This window comes from Mirounga angustirostris, unplaced genomic scaffold (genome assembly GCF_029215605.1).
Source record: "Mirounga angustirostris isolate CCGP_5_RB_7025 unplaced genomic scaffold, mMirAng1.0.hap1 SCAF_2, whole genome shotgun sequence".
NCBI classification, from domain to species: Eukaryota; Metazoa; Chordata; class Mammalia; order Carnivora; family Phocidae; genus Mirounga; species Mirounga angustirostris.
In genome coordinates this window covers 168,859,066-168,876,961 of record NW_026991710.1, presented here as the reverse complement: position 1 = coordinate 168,876,961, position 17,896 = coordinate 168,859,066, and the positions used below count along the sequence as shown (strand labels likewise).

Below are 17,896 nucleotides of genomic sequence, written 5' to 3'. Positions count from 1 at the left end.
ATGAAGGAATATCAAAGTATTTCAATCATTATGAAGAATGAGTAGGTGCTATCCCCAAAGATAAAAGCAAAAGTTTAGAGAAAAATGTATTGTGTAGGCCTTGCACCATTTTTTTTATGGATGTCATCATACCCATTTGTGTAACCAGGAAATGCAGATCCAGTCAGGCTCTACTGTGCCACCCAACAAAGGTCATGGAGTCTGCTTGTCTGGCACCATAGCATCAGTAAAGTCACATTATGAACTTGTGAAAAACAAAGGATCATTACTCAGAAATTTCATTAATGACTCTGGCATTATAGGAATCTGCCTGGAGTTTATATACAGAAATTCCCAATCCTCAGAGAAGCCTGTTTTGTTCTCTTAACCATTCTTCCCATTTCATATTAATACTACTCTTGTACCATCCTTAAGAGGTGGAAATGGGAGTACATGCCTCCAAGAATTGACAGTATAAAGGATTGTGAAATTCTTCTAGGAGGCAGAGAACATCTTGCATGCTGAGTACCAACATAAGATTAGCCAATGGACAGTTCACTTTCCCTTCCTCTAGGATAATGGTTATCAATCAGGAACAGTTTTGCCCCCAGAGGTCATCTGACAATGTCTGGAGACAGTTTTGGTTGTCACAACTTGAGGGGATACTATTGGCAGCTAGTGAGTAGAGGTCAGAGATATTGGTAAACATCCTACAATGCACAGGACAGCCCCACATAGTTTCAAACAAACAAACTTTTGGGCCCCAAATGTTAATCATATCAAGATCAGAAACCTTGCCCTTGCATATCTGGTGAGACGTTTGTGGGATCAGTGGGCTTTCCCACATCTTCATGGGAAAGATGAAGTCATGGCAAACATATATGAAGGCCATCTTGGACCACCAAAGCTATTCCATACAGTGATTCACCGAGGGATGTTGGGGGTTGGGAACAGCAGAGTGAGGACTCTCTGAAAGATCTGTAAGAATGCCAGCCCTCCTGGACATTTCCATGGGAAACTTTAGGTTTTCCAGTGACACTCTAATTGCTGCCCTGTCTCGTCACAAGGAGAACAGGTTGGCAAACCTAGGTACTGAACTAAATAATCTGTGGCATAATCTAAACATATAATGGTAATTAAGTCTGACAACTTAATATGCTACTGAAATTTAAATGTACAGTAGTAATCTACAATTAAGCAATTTTTTGTAATAACACCCTGCCAGACTGGAAGATTTCAGGTATAATACTATGTACTACCAGGTAGCAAAAATATTGACATTAGTAAAATATACTCAGGCTATGATCTGACACATATTCAAATTAACCATTGCTCTACAAGACAAGATAGAATTAAGGCAGAAATTCAGTTGCCGTCCTTCAGCTGGTATCCAAAGCAATTGTTTCAACTGTTATACATGTGTCTGTACCCAATAAGAACATTTGAGATGGAAGTATCTGACTATATACACTGAATTCACAGATTTGATATGACTGTAGTAAAATTGTGATCTCTCTATAGTTTCTACTGCTCACAGCAGCCAGAGGGATCGTCTATAAATATTAGTAAATAATGTCAGTTCCCTACTTTAAACCCTATAATGTGACCCATGACAATTATAGGAAAATAACATAGGGTCTTGCAGGCCAGTAGAGAGTTTGAATTTTCTCCTACTTCATCCTGTTTATACTGGCTCTTTCCTTCCTTGGATCCCTCATCCTATTCCCTCTGCCTGGGTAGCTTGTCACCACTCAGGACTCCATTCCAACATCAGAGAGGACTCTTTTCAGATCCTATCTAAAGTCACCTTCCCTCATCAATCACTGGTCCCTCAAAGTTAGGTTTTTCCACAATACTCATCACTGAAATTATTTTATATTTGCATCACATAGGATGCCACTGGGACAGGGACTCTTCACAGTCCTGGCATGGAGAAGACTTTCTTTAAATTTTGGCAGAAGGAAGAAGGAAGGAAATGTGCATAGAACAGAGAAAGCATCTTACACAGTTCTGAGAATAAAGTAAATCTTAGTTCCCCCAATCTTCTTGCATTATGGAAATCCCAGAGACATTTTTTTAGGAAAAACAGTTGGAAGGTATTCAGGTCCCATCACAACTAAGATTTACCAATGAGTTAGGATATCTGATCTCGAGCCAAACTATGAGCCTTCCTCTTAAATAGCTGTGTGAACAAGGTTAGCCCTCTGGTCTTCCATCTCCCTACCTAAAGTTGCAGCATTTACTAAATTCCTAAGACACTTGCCACTTCTAACTATAAACCAAATAGGTTGGGAGCTTCCTGTGGTGCATCAGGTTTTACCCCAAATCCACCTTGAAGCATGACTCCAAATTTTAGTGACTCTCAGAAATATATTCAGTTCTACTCTGCATTAGTAAGAAGTGCCTCTTTTACTGAATGTCTTGCGGAGATGGAAAATCTGGTAAATATTATAGTATATAGCATTCCCTCTGAAAAAAATAACCTTCTGGGTCATTTCTTTTCCCCTGTCCCTGTCTCAGCAGCCCTCCTTTGTCTGTCAGCCTATCTTACCACCATGCTCATCTCCATTCACTCCCCATTTCACTCTGTCCCCTCCCATGTGCCTGGCTCAGTAAACAGCAGACCCTCTTCTAAGGCAGCAGGGAATTTTAAGTAGAATTTTTACCTTTCACAGTAGCATGTCCCTGTTACATAGTATTCTCAGAAAGGCTCAAGAAAGGTAACCAACAGTTTTAAAGCATCACTTCTGATGAGATCATTATGTGTGTGTTTCTTTTTTAAATGGACCCTAGCTCTCCATTTCTCTCTTCCCTTTTCATTCTTTACATTTTTTTAGTTTGGCTTAGAGACCAAAACTCTGGTGTTCTGCCTGGTTTTGAACCTGTCCATGGTTCCCTGCATGGTAGCACTGTGTTTCAGGCTGGTTCTGTGCATCACTGTCTTGTGGAGTCAAGGCTCACAGAGGAGAGTGAAGGGCTTCACCTCCTCACACAGGAGGGAAATCTGTCTGTAAACTGAAAGCAAAGCTCAGAGGCTCTAAGTGACACCCTGCCCATCTTTAAGGAACTTCCAAGGCATTCAGGATTGAGGCAGGACAACCAGGGATGGGAGGCAGCCAATTCTGTGGAAGAAGAAAGACATGAGCAGTGCCACATGGGCACCTGAATACCCAGAGAGCATCTCCAAAAGGCTGAGAGCACTAAGAGTCAGAAACTAGTTGTAGTGTCTCCAAAAGCACTGGTGGAGCAGCCCCACCTATTTATTCGTGGTTTCCTGAAAGTTTTGCAAGCAAATGAATGTGGATTCAGGCACAGCCTGCCTGGGCCATCATCCAGCACTACCACTCCACAGAGAATAATCATATTTTACTAATGTGGTCAATAAGCAACCAGGGTGAGCTTTGTCTTTTTTGTAGTTCATTTGAAGTGCATTTAAAATACACACACACACACCACTTCTCAAAAGGAGATCTGAGGAGGACCCAATGTTTCCCCTAAATATAGAAAAAAACCAAGGATTTGGACATGAGAGTAACTTTGTTAAGATGAAGCACCAAGTTACATGGTGTGCTTCTCCATCCTTGCCAAGTTTTGTAAGTCACTTTGTTTGCATGTATCCATCTCTTTTCTTCTTTGTTGTTGTCTGTGTTCACAGAAGGGACTTCAGAGCACTTTGGCAGATATTCTGGGAAATCAAAATACCGAAGAATCCCCATCCTCACCGAACTGAGTAAGTTGTGTTTCAAGGACAGAATGCAAGGGAGAAATCTTTGTCATCCATAATTGATGTCCCAAGGTTCTTTTTAGAATCCATAGTCAAAGGACTGAGGAATCAGAATGGGGCCCAGAGAAACATTAAGTGTTTGACTGGACATTACTTTGGGCTTTTATCTAACTAGTGACATCATCAAGCAGAGCCTGTTATATCTGAGTGTCATGGTGCAGGAATAACACCTGCCTTCTCCTCTTGTTCAGTTATCAGGAAAGTGAGACCAGGAACTGGCTCATTCTTGTTTGGAGGAAGTCTCCAGCGGGGGGTGGGGGGTGGGGCATGAGTTTGAGGTTGGCTAGGAAGGATCTCCCTATACTCACCTACCTATCCATTGTGGGACATTATATCAGGCAGCTTCCTTTCCTGTAGTGATACCAGGACTGGGATTAGGGTGACGCAAATGAGGCATGCAGGATGCAGATGTTAAGGAGGCACCCACTCCTGGGGTCCTTAAATTTTGAGTCCTAGTTGTCTCCCTTGTGTCATCTTAATCCTGCCCCTGAGTGGTGCTCTTCTAAAATGGAAACACTCCATGCAGAAATACCAGAATAAGCTGTTATCTCTCACCAACACCTTATGGAAAATGCACATATATGAGACTTTCCTAGTGAGGAGCTCTGGGAGTAGAAAGAAGCTTGGGGAAGGCAGGGAAGGTGCCTGTGTGCATTTGGGGATATGTCTGGGAGATAAGAGGGAACACACTGGGATTTAATACTGACAATAATTGATGAAAAAAGGGGAAGACATGAAAGAGGGGAATGTTGTCTTTAACACAGATTAGAACCTAAAGTTGTTAGCCACAGTTTTGTTTTTTTTTATGTTATGTTAATCACCATACATTATATCATAGTTTTTTGATGTAGTGTTCCATGATTCATTGTTTGCATATAACAGCCAGTGCTCCATTCAGTACATGCCCTCTTTAATACCCATCACCAGGCTAACCCATCCCGTCCACCCCCCTCCCCTCTGGAACCCTCAGTTTGTTTCTCAGAGTCCATAGGCTCTCATGGTTCGTCTACCCCTCTGATTTCCCCTCCTTCATTTTCCCTTCCTGCTATCTTCTTCTTTTTTTTTTTTTTAACATATAACATGTAATGTATTAATTGTTTCAGAGGTACAGGTCTGTGATTCAACAGTCTTACACAGTTCACAGCGCTCACCATAGCACATACCCTCCCCAATGTCTATTGCCCAGCCACCCCCTCCCTCCCACCCCCCACCACTCCAGCAACCCTCAGTTTGTTTCCTGAGATTAAGAATTCCTCATATGTGACATCATATGATACATGTCTTTCTCTGATTGACATATTTCGCTCAGCATAATACCCTCCAGTTCCATCCACGTCTTTGCAAATGTCAAGATTTCATTCCTTTTATGGCTGCATACTATATTCCATTGTATATATATACCACATCTTCTTTATCCATTCATCTGTAGATGGACATCTTGGCTTTCCATAGTTTGGCTATGGTGGACATTGCTGCTATAAACATCGGGGTGCACGTACCCTTTTGGATCACTACATTTGTATCTTTGAGATAAATACCCAGTAGTGCAATTGCTGGATTGTATGGGAGCTCTATTTTCAACTTTTTGAGGAACCTCCATACTGTTTTCCAGAGTGGCTACACCAGCTTGCATTCCCACCAACAGTGTAGGAGGGTTCCCCTTCCTTCACATCCCTGCCAACATCTGTCGTTTCCTGACTTGTTAATTTTAGCCATTCTGACTGGTGTGAGGTGGTATCTCATTAAGGTTTTGATTTGGATTTCCCTGATGCTGAGTTATGTGGAGCACTTTTTCATATGTCTGTTGGCCATTTGGATGTCTTCTTTGGAAAAATGTCTATTCATGTCTTCTGCCCATTTCTTGATTGGATCATTTGTTCTTTGGGTGTTGAGTTTAAAAAGTTCTTTATAGATTTTGGATACTAGCCATTTATCTGATATGTCATTGGCAAATATCTTCTCCCATTCTGTTGGTTGTCTTTTGGTTTTGTTGACTGTTTCTTTTGCTGTGCAAAAGCTATTTATCTTGATGAAGTCCCGATAGTTCATTTTTGCCCTTGCTTTCCTTGCCTTTGGCAATGTTTCTAGGAATAAGTTGCTGCAGCTGAGGTCGAAAAGGTTGCTGCCTGTGTTCTCCTTTAGGATTTTGATGGACTCCTGTCTCACATTTAGGTCTTTCAACCATTTGGAGTCTATTTTTGTGTATGGTGTAAGGAAATGGTCCAGTTTCATTCTTCTGCATGTGGCTGGCCAATTTTCCCAACACCATTTGTTGAAGAGACTATCTTTTTTCCATTGGACATTCTTTCCTGCTTTGTCAAAGATTAGTTGACCATAGAGTCAGTAGACCATAGCATCTATTTCTGGGCTCTCTATTCTGTTCCATTGATCTATGTGTCTGTTTTTGTGCCAGTACCATTCTGTCTTAATGATTACAGCTTTGTAATAGAGCTTGAAGTCAGGAATTGTGATGCCACCAGATTTGCTTTTCTTTTTCAACATTCCTCTGGCTATTTGGGGTCTTTTCTGGAGCCATACAAATTTTAGGATTATTTGTTCCATTTCATTGAAAAAACTTGATGGTATTTTGATAGGGACTGCAATAAATGTGTAGATTGCTCTAGGTAGCATTGACATCTTCACAATATTTGTTCTTCCAATCCACGAGCATGGACTGTTTTTCCATTTCTTTGTGTCTTCCTCAATTTCTTTCATGAGTATTTTATAGTTTTCTGAGTACAGATTCTTTGCCTCTTTGGTTAGATTTATTCACAGATATCTTAAGGTTTTGGGTGCAATTGTAAATGGGATCGACTTCTTAATTTCTCTTTCTTCTGTCTTGTTGTTGGGGTTTAGGAATGCCACTGATTTCTGTGCATTGATTTTCTATCCTGCCACTTTACTGAATTCCTGTATGAGTTCTAGGAGTTCTGGGGTGGAGTCTTTTGGGTTTTCCACATAAAGTATCATATCATCTGCAAAGAGTGAGAGTTTGACTTCTTCTTTGCTGATTTGGATGCCTTTTATTTCTTTTTGTTGTCTGATTGCCATGGCTAGGACTTCTAGTACTATGTTGAATAGCAGTGGTGATAGTGGACATCCCTGCTGTGTTCCTGACCTTAGGGTGAAAGCTCTCAGTTTTTCCCCATTGAGAATGATATTCTCTGTGGGTTTTCATAGATGGCTTTTATGATCTTGAGGTATGTACCCTCTATCCCTATACTCTGAAGAATTTTGATCAAGAAAGGATGCTGTACTTTGTCAAAAGCTTTTTCTGCATCTATTGAGAGGATCATATGATTCTTGTTCTTTCTTTTGTTAATGTATTGTATCACATTGATTGATTTGCGGATGTTGAACCAACCTTGCAGCCCAGGGATAAATCCCACTTGGTCATGGTGAATAATCCTTTTAATGTACTGTTGGATCCTAATGGCTAGTGTTTTGGTGAGAATTTTTGCATCCAGGTTCATCAAGGATATTGGCCTGTAATTCGCCTTTTTGATGGGGTCTTTGTCTGGTTTTGGGATAAAGGTAATGCTGGCCTCATAAAATGAGTTTGGAAGTATTCGTTCCATTTCTATTTTTTGGAACAGTTTCAGAAGAATAGGTATTAATTCTTCTTTAAATGTTTGGTAGAATTCCCCTGGGAAGCTGGCTGGCCCTGTGCTTTTGTTTGTTGGGAGATTTTTGATTACTGCTTCAATTTCCTTAGTGGTTATAGGTCTGTTCAGGTTTTCTATTTCTTCCTGGTTCAGTTTTGGTAGTTGATACATCTCTAGGAATGCATCCATTTCTTCCAGATTGTCTAATTTGCTGGCATATAGTTGCTCATAATATGTTCTTATAATTGTTTGTATTTCTTTGGCGTTGGCCACTTGTTGGGTCCCTGCTGGAAGAGCAATGGCCCGACTGTGCCGCGGATCATGGTTTATGGCAACCCCAAGCTGAGAGCCCACTCCTTGGCTCTGTCTCTGCAGCTGGCTTCCCCGCTCTGATACCTGGGAACTCTGCCGCACTCAGGCACCCCCAGTCTTTTTGTGACCCTGAGGGTCCTGAGACCACACTGTCCCAGTGAGTGTTCCACCCCCCCGCTTAGCCACTGGAGCGACGTCCCTCAGCGTAGCCAACTTCTAAAAGTTCTGATTTTGTGCTCCACAGCTCTATCACTTGCCAGTAGTGGCTGATGGAGGCCCTTCCCCCGCCATCTATCTTCCCGAATATTGCCTCAGATTCACTTCTCCGCATGTCCTACCTTCCAGAAGGTGGTCGCTTTTCTGTTCAGAGAGTTGTTACTATTCTTTTCTTTGATCTCCTGTTGAGTTCATATGTGTTCAGAATAGGTTGATCCCTATCTAGCTGAATTCCTGGGACCAGACGAAATTTAGGTCTCCTACTCCTCCACCATCTTGCTCCTCCCCCACAGCCACAGTTTTTATTTGTATTTTATTTTTATTTTTCTATCCTTTTGAACCATGTTTAACCCAAGGTGTATATACACTGAGGACATTGATTAGAAGACTGTGATGTAAGTTGGAGTGGTCACGAGGGGCCAGCCAGCTTCTCACTGATCCCAAAGTACATCTGGTCACTCTCCAGGGACTCAGAGCTTGCTTCAACTAAAGACTTGCTGGCACCAGGCAGCCCTTGTTAAATTAGTCTAACAAAGCACCTGTCAGCTCACTCAGTTTTTGTTCTTTGGCTGGCTGGAAAGGGTCACGATGACATGAGAGCTGCAAGTCTGACTGCCAGCACTTTGGTACAGAATGTACCATGGCATGCAGGAAAATGTCTAGCAAAGTAGAGGCCAATAGTTTAAGATGACACAGGAAGATTTGGACAAGGGCTCCTGGGGTATGTGAGTGTGTCGAGGGTTGGCAATGCAAGGAGAAAAAAATACATTTGTGTAAAAAATGTGGGTTGATATTATCATGCATTGCTCACCTTTTATATAGACAAGGAATAATTTAAAGAATTAAAGAACAATCCAATCTTAGTTAGGAATGTATTCTGCATCGTATGCCAGGTAGATTTGGTTTGATCTGTAATATGACTGTCAAGAACTGTGAAAGATGTAAGTAAGACCTTATGTTACTTGCAAACCAACAAGGTAACCTGCCACAGTTTCATGGACCCTGACAGAAGACACAAGACCACTGGGTCAAAGATAAAGAACAGTTTATCACTCAAAGCAACGGCCATAGCCAAAGTATCATCAGTTTTGTGCTGCTTGCCCAAGGCCTTGTTCCCACAGGGTGACATGAAAAGGGCCAAATGATACCTGTACCCACCATGAATTGCTTTATAGGAGAAGAACCCCAGGCTTCAGGAACCAGAATCTTTTATAATGGGCAGTAAGCATGATTCCCTTTGCTCTGGTGGGAGATATTATCTTTATCTTCCAATGCTATTTTCTACTTAAACATTTTTGAAACAATAGTCTTGGAACAAAGGCAGTCAGTGCTTCCGTTTGTATTCCCAACAATGACCAGTTGCATTCCCTTCAGATGCTTCCTCCAGGGATCTGAGTTGCAGCCTGGGGCAAATAGAGACATGCTAATGGTTACTTTGGCTACTGCTACATGAGCCCCAGTTAGGAGGATTCTCTAATCCCGGCTACTCAGAGTGTAGTCCATGAATCAGCAGCATCTGGAAGCTTGTTGGACACCTAGAATCCCATTCTCACCCCTAGACCCAATGAATCAGAATCTGTAACAATCTGTAACATCTGTAACAAGATGCCCAGGAGATTCATATGCACATTAAATTTTTGAGAGGTACTACTTTAACTCATTCTGGACCTAGATAACTCTAAAAACCCAAATAAATACTAGGGTATCTATGGCATAGTATTATGAAAAATGTCTGGGGTGATCACTGGGGTGATCATGTGTTCCCATTTATGCCTGTTTTCCCCATGCAGTTATTGAGAGTATCCTCTTTTACTTACAAAAGTGTCCTGGTTTGAAAGATAAATTATATAAAGGTGACATTGGGGACACTTGTTTGGAGGACCTGGGCCTGGGGTGCAAGGATATACCCTTGATGATGAAGGTACCCAAGAAGGATACATGTGTTTAGGGGAGGAAGATGAAAGAAGAAAGGAAAGAAAGGAAAGGAAAGGAGAGGAAAGGAGAGGAAAGGAAGAAAGAAAGAAAGAAAGAAAGAAAGAAAGAAAGAAAGAAAGAAAGAAAGAAAGAAAGAAAGAAAGAAAGAAAGAGAAAGGAAAGGAAGGAAAGGAAAGGAAAGGAAAGAAGGAAGGAAGGAAGGAAGGAAGGAAGGAAGGAAGGAAGGAAGGAAGGAAGGAAGAAAGAAGAAAGAAAGAAAGAAAGAAAGAAAGAAAGAAAGAAAGAAAGAAAGAAAAAGAAAAAGAAAGAAAGAAGAAAAAGAAAGCAAGAAGGAAGGAAGGAAGAGAGAGGAAGGAAGGAAGATGATAGATGATAGATAAGATAGATGATGATGAGGGCGCCTGGGTGGCTCAGTCGGTTAAGCGACTGCCTTCAGCTCAGGTCATGATCCTGGAGTCCCTGGATCGAGTCCCGCATTGGGCTCCCTGCTCGGCGGGGAGTCTGCTTCTCCCTCTGACCCTCCTCCGTCTTGTGCTGTCTCTCATTCTCTCTCTCAAATAAATAAATAAAATCTTTAAAAAAAAAATAAAAAAAAAGATAGATGATGATGATATATAGATAGATAGATGATAGATGATAGATAAATGATAGGTAGATAGATGATGATAGATAAATGATGATAGATGATGATATATAGATAGATGATGATAGATGATAGATAGATAGATAGATAGATAGATAGATAGATAGATAGATAGATGATAGATAGATAGATAGATAGATGATAGATAGATAGATAGATAGATACTAAAGTAAGTGCAGATCCCACATTGACCCCAGTGTAGACATCAAATTCTTTGTTCAGTGGTCACCCCTTGGCCTGCTTTGTATGGCAGTCCTGTATTCTTAAGCTTGTCTGCTTGTCTTTCTTTTTTCCATCTTTGCCTTGCAGAAAATCCTTCCAATATCCACTATATTGAACAGCTGAGTGGACTGGATGAATCCTTCTCAGGAACAAGCCTGCATCTCAGCACATCCTTTTCCACAGGCACTGTCTTTTCTGGCAGCTTCTTGGATTCCCTCCTTGCCACAGTAAGTGTAGCTAAGTGCAGCTTGCAGAGGGGAGGAAGGATGGTTCAAGCTTTGGGAAATAAGGAGAATGCCTCACAATTCAGAGTTCTCTTTGATTCTCTGAAAAAGCTTGTTCACATACATTATTTCATCTTTTTTCACAACTACTTGGCAAGAGAAGCCAAATTTTCACAGTTTCAAGATTAAAAACATGTCTGGCCCTTAGAACCAGAACACTTAGTACCAGGAGGAACGAGCACATAAAAAGCAAGGTGCCTACCTTTTAGCTTCAGGTGCATCTTGGCAGACCAAGCTCTGGTTTCAGAGCTTAGAAGACACTGCTTTCTCTTCTCTCTAAAATATCCCCAACAGCTTATACAGAAATCAGCCATAAGGAGACATGGGGACCAAGGAAAAGCTTCTGGCCTTTGGCGGTATGAGCTTTGTTCAGAACTAAGTCAACCCTCCCTCCATGTTACCCCGCTCCTGGGGTGTGTTTTTGACTACATGGTTGCTCTTCAGCTCTCACCTCCTCTTTAGCCTCTGAGCAGGTCCCTTGCCTCGACTATGGTATTTCTGTAAGTAGAGCTAATTCACTGAGTGAATACCTACTCTGTGCAGGGCACACTGTTCCAAGCGCTAGGAGTACAGCAGTGATGGAATAGACCAACGTCTGTGCCCATATGGAGCTCGGGCTCATGGAGAAGAGTAACAGAAACATGATATATAAGGAACATATGTGGCATGTCAGATAGCTAGAAGGCTAAGGCAATGTGAAATGAGAAATACAGGGATTAGGAAAGGAGCTGAAAGTTTCAATAGCATGGCCAGGGAAGGAAGGCAGCACTGACATGGTGGCATGGGAATCTAGCTCCAGAAGAGAAGAGAGCACACACTGTTCTGATCTTTGGGAAGGAAACACACCAGGCAGAGGGGAAAAGGGAAAAGGCATTGAGCTGCAAGCACTCTTGGTTCATTCAAGGAATTGGACCAAAATACAAAATCTGTACGTACCCATTCGTAAATGGCCGCAAGAACTCCTCCAAAGGAAATCCTTGTTACCTACAACCTCCCAGACTCTTTCTCCCCAGATTTTCCAAGGGAAGCATTGCAGCCTGGCTGTATATCAGTGTATAGACGCACAGGGCTCTGAACACAGCTTGATAAACTTGTAGCTTTCTGTAATTCCGTGTGGAAGGGGCATCATTCCTGAACTGTGTGGGTGCCTCAAAGGCATGGTTTGCAGTTTTTGGGGAGCATGGCTAGGCCACACACACTGCCCTCATGGCGCCAGTGCCACTGGCCCTGAGGGGATTATGTTGCCTTAGGCTCTGCTTCCCTGAGCATTGGGGATGGGGGAGGGCGTCTCATAAATCCCATCAAGCTCTCAGAGAGATAATACCAGGTTAGTGATAGTTTAACATTCAACAAGTTGGTAGACAATGAATTTCCTAAAGGGTTAGGCAGCATTCAGCCTTGACTGAGCCAGGAGTCAAGTCAGGTGACTTTTCTGGGAAGGTAGCTCTGTCAGGGAAAGGGTTTTATCACTGTCTGTCATTGATATGTCAGTTACTTTGCCAGTAATTAATGACTGGAATGTCAGGCAGAAGGTGACTTTGGATGAACTGGACCTGTCTGCAGGATACATTTTAAATGGGGTTAAGGTCCCAGTTCTCCTCAGAGATCCCTAGATGGCAGGCAGCTTTGTGCCTTAAATTAAACTGGAACCTTAATTAAACTCCACTGGCCCCCAGAGGTAGGAACAAAGTCACAGACTCTGTTTAGAGCTAGTGGGGAGAGCAGGATGGGCAGAAGAGGGCTGAGAGAGACATTAAAACAAATGAACACATCATGTCAGCCAGCACAGCAAACACAAACTTGGTCATGGGAGCCAGCAGCTGGGCCTCTCCCCACTCACCATAGGTCTTGTGACCACACTGAGGAGTAGCACTGCCTCCCAGGCTGCCTTCAGATATTGTATCAGTGGGCTTCTCCACAGGATAGGACAGTCTAGTCCTCCTGGAAGAGGAAATAAGCTATGTAAAAACTCAGAAGTCTTTCCCACAGTGAAGTCTGTGGGAGAGAGAAAACCCACACTGTGCCTGATCCAGGGGGGAGTCACATGAGGTCACAAGCATAGCAATGAAGCTTCAGGCAAATCTTTTCCATCAAGGGGGCTGGCTTGGGTCTTGACCTTCTGCATATCTACCTGGTGGCCTTCTGCCTCAGCTTTTGAATCCTTAATGATTCATGACACAACAAAATGAACACACTTTAATACTATTTGCAGCACCAGTCCCAAATCTCCGGCCATGATGAGCTGAACTAGACCTTTGAAAATGACCTGGTCATACTGCCCACTCTTGATTCCCTTGCCCCTAGGTCTGGTGCTACTGGGTCCACTTGGCTTTCTAAGGGTGGGGGTGACTTCCCATTGTCCAGCCACACAGAAAGAAGGAGCCCAAAGGCCAGGTCTGGGCCTCAAATTCTATCATCTTGAGTCTTCTGAGTACTCTTTGATCTTGGGTAGTCTCTGACCTTACACCTGATCTCGTAGAAATGAGAGCAGTAGCCTTGGAGAAGAGAACATTTATCCTCTGACACTGAAAACATCTGGGAGCCACCACTGTGGTAGCTGCAGAATATATTTGTCAACACTCCAGTTTCTTCTCCATACATATTGGAGCATCTTCTTGCTGAGAAGTGGGAGAGAAAGGCAAAGATCTTGGTCTCCCCTTAAAGTTAGGATAGCAGTTGTGGGCTCCGTGGTTATCACTTCTCTAAAACATTCCCATGGCAGCCACCACTAATGATCACAGTTCTCTGCCTCCAGATCACACCTACGGGTCTTTCCCAACACAGACCTCAAGGTAATTTCTCCCAATAAATTTTCTTGTTGGAATAATATTAATAAACAGAGCAACAACTGTGATAGGAAGAGTAATAACATCTCTGAAGCACTTACTTTGGGCCAAGGTTTTTGCTACAATACTTTAATTCTTCTTTCAACCAATTAGGAGAATACAATTATGAGCCTCATTTTACAAATCAAGAATCTGAGGCTTAGCAGGACAAATAAAGTGCCAAAGTCACAGCATTTACAGATGACAAGCTGGTTTTCGAACCCCACTCTGTATGATTCCAGAGTTAGACCTCGCTGTCATAGTCCTCTGTCCTTCCAGAAAGCTCTTTCTGTGATCATGAGTATCCTTCCAGTGCATTGATTTTCAAGTTTTGCTTAAAGGAATCTACCCCCTGGTGCTCAGGCGGTGCTGAGCAGACAAGCAGGAAGCAGCCCAGAGTGCACCTACCCCATCATGCTCCCCTGCCTGCACCTATCCCCCCAGTCAGAACAACTGCTTTCATCTGTGCTGTGCATGAGGCTTCTGCCTAGGATTTGATGTGAAGGATGATTTCTGTTGTTAAGATTTGGAAAACTGCTCCCTAGAAGTTAGAATATATGACCAACAGAGAGGGAGGCATAAAATGAAAGGACCAGAATCCTGTTCTCTCTTCTGGGATAGATTTCCAGTTTCCAGTCAAGAGTCCTGTATGAGAGACAGGAGTCCACCATCCCACCCAATTTTGCATGTGCCTTTTGTCCCATAATTCTCCTCCCCAAAGAACACCTTCCAGGTGGTTCTTCCAACCTGCTGCCCAGTTCAATGCACCAAGAGATCTGTTTTCCATTGCTTCATGGTCAGAAGTTATAATTCGAGGTCTGTTTCCCTGATGCCCACACTACACAGAAATGCAAGGGGGAATACAGATGAATTTCAGAACAGACTCCCTCAGGAAAAAGGTGGCTAACACCTCAGCCAAGTCAGAAACAAGATGAGATCACTGGTCTTGACTCTGACTTCTCCCCCTTTTTCTCCATTCCCCCTTAATAAATGCAAAGGAATGAATGTGCAATCCCGAGGATAGAACGAAGCCTGAATAATGTGCTGTGAAGTCATCACTGCTTTTACTGAAGTTTTGTTTTGGATTTCATGTAGTTTTTTATTCTATCCCCTGATACACTTGTGATTTTTTTCTCAACATAAAATAATAGTGTTGCCCTCCAAATCTGATACAGCTGACGCTAAGGTCTCAAATAGTCTCTGGTGGACTACTGTAAATGCCTTCCCCAGGTGGGAAAACATATCATTAGAAAATAGAATTCAGATTCACTTTTAATCCTTTATCAGCTTAATGTTATAAAAAAATATGGAGAGACACTCAGGTCCATAAGCAGGACTCTTACACAGCTTTGTAACAATAGAACTTCAGAACTGGACATGAACGTAGGGAGCAATTTCCTTACAAGGAAGGAAATTGAAGCTCACAGAAGTTACGTGACTCCCTTAAGGTCATTCAGCTGGTTAGTTGCAGTTTTCTTACCATGTAGCCTCATTCTCAGAAATATTTCTCAGAGAATGTTTGATCTTAAGGCCTTTTGAGGTTAGATTTTCAGAATAAAAAGCAGCAAGTAGGCAGGATGTTAGTACCTATGTTATTAAGTAATATTGTAAGTTGTGAGAGAGACCTACAGCTTCATTGTAGCTAGAAGTAAAAACACTTGGGGCTGCAACATTTTCTAACCCTGAAAGTCCAAATTCTAGTAAATGTGATTATATTAGAAAGAGTATCCAAGTTTAAAGGTCTTAAAATATTGGAAGCACATTTCAACTTTCCTATTTTCTTGAGAAAGAAAAAAGAAAAGGAAGGGAGGAGGGAGGAAGGAAGGGAGGAAAGGAGAGAGGAAAAAAGAAAGAGATCAATACCATAGAACCCTGAATAATAAGAATACTAGATGAGCTCATGGAGTAAGGGTGACATGTAAATCCCTTTATTTTCCCCAATATAGAATTGCAATCCTTTTGATGTCAAAACTGAAGAAATGATATATTCAAAAGCTAAGCCTCTCTCAGTTAAATATGTAAAGTACATGTTTCCCTAGAGCCCTTGACACCAGGATAACCCTAGAATTTATACCTTTTCTTTAATCAGTGGAGAATTATTCTAACAGCATTATGTTTGATCACTCTACACTATGGCCACTTGTTCTTAAACGGATTGTGGCTCAACCTGGATTTACATCCCCTGTTCATGCCTGGATTTCAGGGAGCTGATTCCATAAGCACCCTTCTGGGTAGTAGCAAAATGGAACAAAGAAGAAATAAGGAGGAAACTGTCAGTGGATCACTTCAGTCAGGACATTAGGGAGGAAAAGGCATTTGAAGTCATCTTTTAACCTAAAAACTATTTTAAAACTTATTTTTCTGTTATTCTATCTTAATTCATATACCTTATATTATTTCTTAGACCCTTTTGTTCCAATGGCTTCTACAATTTACTAGCAATATTTATTTGTTAAAAACTGACTGCCAATTGCAGTTAGTATTCTTACAGCTGTTTAACACCTGCCTTGTTCAATGCACCCCTGAGGACATGAATGTTAAATTGACAAAGTCTGTCCTCTGAAAGACCATATCATTTAAGGAACTGTTGCCCCAGAGGGTGATCTGAGCACCAACCAGTGGCAGAACCACCAGAGGTGCCCTTTAAATTTCTGATGCCCACTCCTCTCCATACATTCTAATCCAGTGGATCTTGGATCCTAGAAATCTATACTCATGAACATCCTTCCAGGCGATCCCAATACCTGAGAACAGAATTTAGTAATGTGTGTGGTATATCTCATTTCATCCCACAAACAAGGCTCAAAGATGGTATTATCATGTCAACTTTAAAGGTTATAAAACTGTTTCTGGACATGAATTGTCCAAAAGTACTCAGCTAGGATTCAGCTAAGTTTTTAGATAAAACAAAAGATTGAACAATTAAAACACTATGTATTCAATAGATTTGGGAAAATCTAATGGGTAATATATTACAGTGCTATTTACATGTATGCCAATGCCTAGTTTACACTAAATACGATAGGAATCCTTTGGGAAAATAGTTTAAGAACATAGCTAGGGTTATTCAGCTAAGATTAATCTCAGCTAAGATTCAAAGTCAGGTGTGTTTCAGACAAACTACTAACTATAAAATACAGAAGGATGAAATGGAGCAAAAGCCAGTGGCTGTGGGATCACAAAGAAAGGAAAACTTCTTTCTTTTTTTTTTATTATGTTATGTTAATCACCATACATCATTAGTTTTTGATGTAGTGTTCCATGATTCATTGTTTGCATATAACACCCAGCCTGGTGATGGGTATTAAAGAGGGCAGGTTCTGCATGGAAAACTTCTTTCTGATGAGGAGACCAGCATAGAGTTTGCCAACCATAGAGTTTGATGAGCGATCAGTCAGATGTTCCAAAGCAAAGGCAAGAAGGAGTAAATATGTAGCTAGAGCAACAGATAGACTGTCGTGCACTGGAGGGCACCATTAATGGAGGAGATGAGCTTGGTTTTATAGCAGGGATATGACATTGAAGGTTTGAGGAGGGGGACGGCATGATTTGATTTGTGTCCTAGAGAATCTTCTGGAAAGATTTTGAACAGGGATTGCAAGTAAGAATAAAAACAAGACAGGAAGACTAGTAAACAGGCCCCTATCATAATTCAGTCTGCAGAAGACAAGTCCCTGAATTTAGAGAAAGTGAACTGGAAAATTTCTACGACAGTAACAATTGAGGTCATTCCTATTATTTTTATAAGTAATATATGAACATATAAATCCTCATGTCTACTGGAGTAAAAGTCTAATTTAGATAAAACAAAAGGTTGAACACTTAAAACACTATGTATTCAATAGATTTGGGAAAATCTAATGGGTAATATATTACAGTGCTATTTACATGTATGCCAATGCCTAGTTTACACTAAATACGATAGGAATCCTTTGGGTTTAAGAATATAGCTAGGTTTATTCAGACTCAAAGTAGTTTTCAAAATAAGAAGTTGTCCCACACGTCCTCCTTTGGTTTCATTTTGATGCCAAAGATTCCCAAATTCTATTAATTTATTCAACACCTACTATTTGTGTAGTACCTGAGAGCTA

General features: G+C 41.5%; 1 protein-coding gene across 1 annotated transcript in view; it reads left to right on the top strand.

Moving 5' to 3' along the window:
* The window catches only part of KCNU1 (potassium calcium-activated channel subfamily U member 1), a 175,942-nt gene that overhangs the window by 152,209 nt on the left and 5,837 nt on the right, over positions 1-17,896 (top strand). The window contains 3 exon segments of the mRNA XM_064584047.1: positions 3,187-3,225; positions 3,649-3,709; positions 10,784-10,923. Coding sequence (XP_064440117.1) covers positions 3,187-3,225; positions 3,649-3,709; positions 10,784-10,923 — 240 coding nt within the window.